This window comes from Oncorhynchus nerka, linkage group LG18 (assembly GCF_034236695.1).
Source record: "Oncorhynchus nerka isolate Pitt River linkage group LG18, Oner_Uvic_2.0, whole genome shotgun sequence".
NCBI lineage: Eukaryota > Metazoa > Chordata > Actinopteri > Salmoniformes > Salmonidae > Oncorhynchus > Oncorhynchus nerka.
In genome coordinates this window covers 48,932,320-48,939,002 of record NC_088413.1, presented here as the reverse complement: position 1 = coordinate 48,939,002, position 6,683 = coordinate 48,932,320, and the positions used below count along the sequence as shown (strand labels likewise).

Genomic DNA, 6,683 nt, shown 5'->3' with positions numbered 1-6,683 from the left:
TGTTATAACTATGTAATAACATGGTTTGGCTCCACGCTACAACATAACCACTAATATGTGTCCGTAGCCTTAAAAAGTAGGAAAATCAGACAGGTCAGGCTGATGCACCATTGAAAAATGTACCGTATAAATGCTACAGTCTCAATGAATATGTTTATTCTTGTTGACAATGTGCCATCTCCTGGTGATGATCCCCAAGTCCTCGGTATGTTTATCAGTATCACACAAATAGGCACACCAAACATTCAGACATTAGTTAATAGATTGAAATTCTTCATTTACACAATTACATAGCAACCATGCACGAGCGTCGCGCCCCCGCTTTGAGCCCTGATGGAAAAGTTACTGAGAGTGATGGTGAGAGCGTTTATGTATCAGTCGCCATTACTGACTGGGATGAGAGGGGAGGGAGCAAGGTCTCGGAGTACACGCAGCTAACACCAATAACACTAAATATATGAATACAATCACATTTTGAATAGAAAGAGTATACTCCGAACGCTCCCTGTGACTTAAAGGACACGAGCCGTTGAGAAATGGAATTTGCTGGAGTAAAATAATACACTTGGAATGCTATCTTTTTTTCGTGGTCTCGGGAGCTGGGAGCGACCATGTTAGGTAGGGGAATGTAATTTGGAATGGACTGCATCGAGTTTCTTCATTAGCTACACTTTGGATAGCATTGTCTGTGTCAAGTAAATTCCAAATGGTTCTATTCTCGATCAAAGGAGGTAACGAAATATTCCGGCAAGGTCCTTGTAGCTTATATTTTGCGCTCAGTGAAATGTATTGTTCGACTAACACTATCTTGCTAGCTAGCCAGCCAGCGTTAGCCACAGCTTGCTAGCTAGTTAGCTAACGTTAGCAGGCTAACCTCAGCCAGAGAGGACTGGAAAGCGAGCATTTTTTTTGCGTGGTTTCGGGGAAAGGCCCGCGAGCTGGCTAGTCATTCTTTCATGCAAATATCATTGGTGGGTTGTCATTGTCACAGTTTATGAATACAATGGCATAGTCAGACGTAGCCTTTTATTGCATGGGTTATTTTTAATTGTACCAATAGTGCGCAGATTAAGCACGCCAGCTAGGCCAATTATTAACTTGCAAGCTAACGTTACTGTCTAGCTAATGAACCTATGATTGTTGCAAGATCGTTCATGTGTTGGTTACTCGCAAATTGTCTAGAACAGCGTTCTACTTTTAAATAACCTCTACATCTCGTGGTAGTGGATTGCTTTCTAGTGAGTGAGTTTTCAACGTGTGCCTCTCCGGCGATGAAATTCTTGGTTGTATGTCATTATCATCAATGACGGGGGTTGAGTAGGGCTCACAGTTCAGAACGTAGTTAGCAGACCTTGAATGAAATGTAGTCAGGTACTAGCTACAACTCATAATGAAAGGAAGTCAACGACAGAGTGAAGGTGGCGATGGTTTGCTATTGGCTACCTTCTCACTTGGATACTGATATTCACATATCTCGGTAATAACTAGAACTGCAATAGCTATGTAATAATAGCTACATTAATGTCTAATACAAGCGTTGGACGGTTGTAGCTACATTATTGTGTCAGACGTCAATTTGACTGATTTGCTAGTCTGTTTGCTATGTAACATGTCATGGTGGGTGGGGTGTGTTGCATGATTCTTACGACCATACACAGTGGAACAAATAATAGCCAATATTGTCAAAATATTCAGTAGATGGCAGGTGCAACAGTAACCTGCAACAATAGTATTGCTTGGAGTAAACTGAAACGGAATCCATATTGAATGATGATGAATAGTAATTTATTTCTAAATGATTTGTGGGTCACTGGTCATTCCACTCAAAGTGGAAGAAATATGTTTTTTATGGAGTTACCAATATACTGTGGGGGAAAAATACACTGAAAAGAGTCACTGACACTGAACATGGGATTTATTTGTATTTGCTACTAACAGTCATTTCTGTAGGTTTGGCTTATGTGACACAGTCTCTAGAGAGGAAATAGCATGCTGTTCAGATTTTGTCATTAGGCCTGTGGACTGTTTGCACCTTGACAATGACTCGCTGCAATAACACCAAATGGCACCCTATTCCCTTCATAGTGCAAAAGTTGTGCACTATATAGGGAATAGGGTGCCATTTCGTATACAGACCATATTAGGCCTATGAAATCAGGTTTTTGGGGTTCCTATGTGTGTTTTTCAATAATACACTTTGTTTTTCAGTGAGGTGATAATAGGGGAGAACCTGCTTCCCAATCGCAGTACGAGGATTTAGGAGGAAAGAGGGATTCATCACTAAAGGGACGAAGCCATGATTGTGCAACACTACCCTATCTAACCAATGGGAGTGGAATGGTAGCTGTGCTGGTGGAAACCTTTCCTGAAAGTGACAAAGCAATGACAGGGGGAATATAATGGCCAAGAACAAGGAGGCACGCCCCCTAACTTATGCTGTCAGTGTTGTTGGCCTCTCAGGGACAGAGAAGGAGAAGGGCAACTGTGGCGTGGGAAAGTCCTGCCTATGCAACAGATATGTGCGCTCCAACGCGGACAACTACTACACTGAGCACACTTCTGTGTTGAGCACAATTGACTTTGGAGGTCGCGTGGTGAACAATGATCACTTCCTCTACTGGGGTGAAGTGCCACACCGAAGTGATGACGGGCTCGAGTGCAAAATTCAAATCATTGAACAAACAGAGTTCATTGATGATCAGACTTTCTTGCCCCATCGCAGCACAAACCTGCAGCCCTATACTAAAAGGGCTGCAGCCTCCAAGATACAGTCTGCTGAAAAGCTGATGTACATTTGCACCGACCAGCTTGGCTTGGAGCAGGATTTTGATCAGAAGCAGATGGCCGATGGGAAACTGAATGTTGACGGTTTTATATTGTGTATAGACGTGAGCAAAGGCTGCAATAGGAAATTTGAGGATCAGATGAAATTTGTCAATAGCCTTTATTCTCAAATGGTCAAATCGAAAAAGCCTATCGTCATTGCTGCAACAAAATGTGACGAGTGCGTGGAGCAGTATCTAAGGGACCTTCAGGCATTCGCTGCAAGCAAAAAGAACCTCCTGGTGGTAGAAACGTCGGCTCGATCTAGCATCAATGTAGACCTGTGTTTTAATGCGTTAACCCAGCAGATGGACAAAACACGAGGCAAACCCAAAACCATTCCTTATTTGGAGGCCTACAAAGTTCAGAGACAGTTAGTAGCCACAGTGTCCGACAAGTTTGAAAAGCGGATTGTACAAACCGTCAGAGATTATCACACAAGTTGGAAAATGGTGAGTAACACATTGAAAAACCACCCTGACTATGAGGAATACATCAACCTGGAAGGCACCCGAAAAGCTAGAAACACCCTCAACAAGCACATAGAACAGCTGAAGCAGGAACATATCAGGAAAAGGAGGGAAGAATACTTCTTGAGCCTGCCAAAAATTCTCAATAACTTGCTCAACAACTTGGAAGAACTTGAGAACCTTAGCTGGTCAGAGGCTCAAAGCATCTTGAAGAGCAGGGCCGAGTTTCAATTCTGGTTTGTGGTGCTGGAGCACACCCCGTGGGATGAGACGGACCAAATTGACAAAGTCAATGACAGAAGAGTGCCCTTTGATCTCCTCAAAACGTCGGAAGGGGAAAAGATTTATCAGAACCATGTCCAACATCTGTTCTCAGAGAAAAGACGGTTGGAAATGAAGGATAGATTCAAGAAGACGTTGGATAGAGTCCATTTCATCAGCCCTGGACAACCCTGGGAAGAGGTCATGTGTTTTGTCATGGAGGACGAGGCCTACAAGTATATCAGTGAATCTGATCGCAGGGATGTTTACAGCCAGCATCAGCAGGAAATAGTTGAAAGGGCCAAAGAGGAATTTCAGGAAATGCTTTTTGAACACGCTGAGCTGTTTTATGACCTTGATTTAAACGCCACCCCAAGCTGTGACAAAATGAGTGAGATCCACACTGTGCTCAACGAGGAGCCCAGATACAGAGCCCTGCAGAAACTGGCCCCGGACAGGGAGTCGCTTCTCCTCAAGCACATCGGGTTCGTCTACCACCCCACAAAGGAGACGTGTCTGAGCGGACAGAGCTGCGTTGACATGAATGTCGAGCAGGTACTGGCTAACAGGCTAGTTCAGCTGGACCACAGTCGCTCTAATCTCTACTATAACAGTGTCAACATTGAAAAAGTCAATCTGTGTCTCTTGGGAAGAGAGGGTCTCGCACAAGAACTCGCAAATGAAATCCGAGCCCAGTCCACAGATGACGAGTACACCCTGGATGGGAAAATCTATGAACTGGAGCTTCTGCCTGTTGATGTCAATTCAACGTTGCTCTTTAGCCATACATGGGCGTCGACCTTCAAACCTCACGGAATCTTCTGTGTCTTCAGCTCCATAGAGTCGCTAAATTGTATTGGCGACTGCATAGGGCGAATCAGGGCAGAGATTGCACAGAACAGGAGGGAGAGATACGCTCAGCCATTGCCATTCATTCTAATCCTAGCAAACCAGAGAGACAGTGTTTGCAAAAATATGCCTATCTTGAGGCATCAGGGCCAACAGCTTGCAAATAAGCTACAGTGCACCTTTGTAGACATACCCTCTGATACTTTTCCGCGGAAGTTTAATGAGTTACAAATTAAACAGGCTCTCAGAGCAGTATTAGAAGGACTAAAGCACAACTTTGATGTGACGAGCCCCCTGCCTTCCATCAAAGACATGTCAGAGACCGACTTGAGGATCGTTATGTGTGCCGTGTGTGGGGATCCATTCAGTGTGGACCTTATCCTTTCACCTTTCCTGGATTCACATTCCTGCAGCGCAGGGCAACCTGGCCAAAGTAACACTCTGATCCTCAACAAAATCATTGGCGACAGTCGCAGAAGAATACAGGTCACAGTCCTCTCCTACCACTCCTCCATCGGAATCAGGAAGGACGAGCTTGTCCACGGATACATCCTGGTCTACTCGGCAAAACGCAAGTCCTCCATGGCGATGCTCAGAGCTTTCCTGGCGGAGGTCCAAGACGTCATCCCTGTTCAAATGGTGGCCATCACAGACAGTCAAGCCGACTTCTTTGAGAACGACGAAATCAAAGAGCTCATGACTGAAGGGGAGCACATCGCTACGGAGATAACCGCCAAATTCACAGCTCTATACTCTCTGTCTCAGTACCATCGGCAGACGGAAGTCTTCACACCGTTCTTCAACGAGGTGCTAGAGAAGAAGAGCAGTATCGAGAGCGCCTTCATGTACGATAGCTCTCGAGACTGCATGGGTGCGAGCGAAGATGTCTTCCCCCAGTCTCCCCACAGTCATTCCCCTGCTTACAATTACTACCCTGACTCAGAGGATGACACCGAGGCTCCTCCACCTTACAGCCCCATCGGGGATGACGTGCAGCTTCTTCCAACGCCTAGCGAACGTGCTAAGTACAGGATCGATCTGGAGGGAAACGAGTACCCTGTCCATAGCACACCTCTCAGTGACCACGAGCGCAACCACAGAGTGCCTCCCCCGGTTAGGCCCAAGCCTATACTACCCAAGTCCAACGTCAAGAAGCTGGACCCCAATCTCCTGAAGACCATCGAGGCTGGGATGAGGAGCAACAGACGACAACGCGGCCCCATGGCCCACGGTGAAGACGTTGAGACGTCCGACAATTACGCAGACCCCATAGACACTCTCCTGAAATCAAAAGGCTTCAGCGATGACATCTACGCTGTCCCGGAGGACACCCAGAGCAGGATTGTCAAAATGCGCAATTCGTTTGGGGGGCTTCACGTCTTGCACGGGGATGAGGAGAACGGCTTCGACCGCAAGGCACAAGCCAGCAGGAGGCCCTCCAAGTATAAGCACCGCTCAAAAATACTCTTCAGCAAAACCAAGATGTACCACAGACGTGTCCACTCCGACGTCAGCGACGATGAGTCTGGGCCGGCCATGCAGAAGAAGAAGAAGGGCAGGGCCCATCGGGGCAGTGAGGAGGACCCCCTGCTCTCCCCTGCTGACCCCTGGAAGGGAGGGATAGACAACCCTGCCATCACCTCCGATCCAGAGCAGGATGACATGAAGAAGAAAAAGAAGAAAACGCCAAAGACAAAGGAACCCAAAAAGGTAAGTGTTCTGATTCTTCATCTTCTGTGTAATCGTTTCTTATATCATTTTTAAAAAATGTTGTTTTAGAGTTGTTTTAGGCCTAATACTGTAAAGAGAAATCAAAGCTATTGTACATGTTGTATGTAATTGTACATTGTCTTAACAGCTGGTCATACAATACGGTGATCTGAAGCACTACACATGATTACTATGAAAGAGATTCAGAATCGTCTGCACTGTGAAGCAAGTTGATGTTTTATCTATCACACTGAGAGCAAACGTGACTTGCAATTTCTGTTCAATATTGCAAATCACATATTCCTTGCCAAACATGCACTCCCATTCCTCAGCAGTTAAGACAAGCTACAACACAAGCAGTGACAACATAATCACGGTTAAATATGACCGCCATATTGCAGGTAGCCCCTTCTGTTGTCATAGTTGAGGAGTGATAGGAGATTTATGCAGTTGAAGAATATCTGGGCATCCCACTGTATTGTAGTCTGGTCTGGCTACAGTTGGCCAGATGTTAAAGGCATTTGGAGGCAGGCAGGGTTCCCAGGGCTTGGAGGAAGTGCACTGAGGCAT

At 45.7% G+C, this 6,683-nt stretch overlaps 1 protein-coding gene across 3 annotated transcripts in view; it reads left to right on the top strand.

Moving 5' to 3' along the window:
- Positions 1-377: 377 nt before the first annotated feature.
- Positions 378-6,683, top strand: part of LOC115146013 (rho GTPase-activating protein 5) — a 38,341-nt gene continuing 32,035 nt past the window's right edge. Inside the window, exons 1-2 of one of the 3 annotated variants that reach the window (XM_029687757.2) lie at positions 378-618; positions 2,209-6,113. In XM_029687757.2, coding sequence (XP_029543617.1) covers positions 2,400-6,113 — 3,714 coding nt within the window. In that variant the 5' untranslated portion in view covers positions 378-618; positions 2,209-2,399. The other 2 variants (XM_029687758.2, XM_029687759.2) reach the window with 2 other exon arrangements.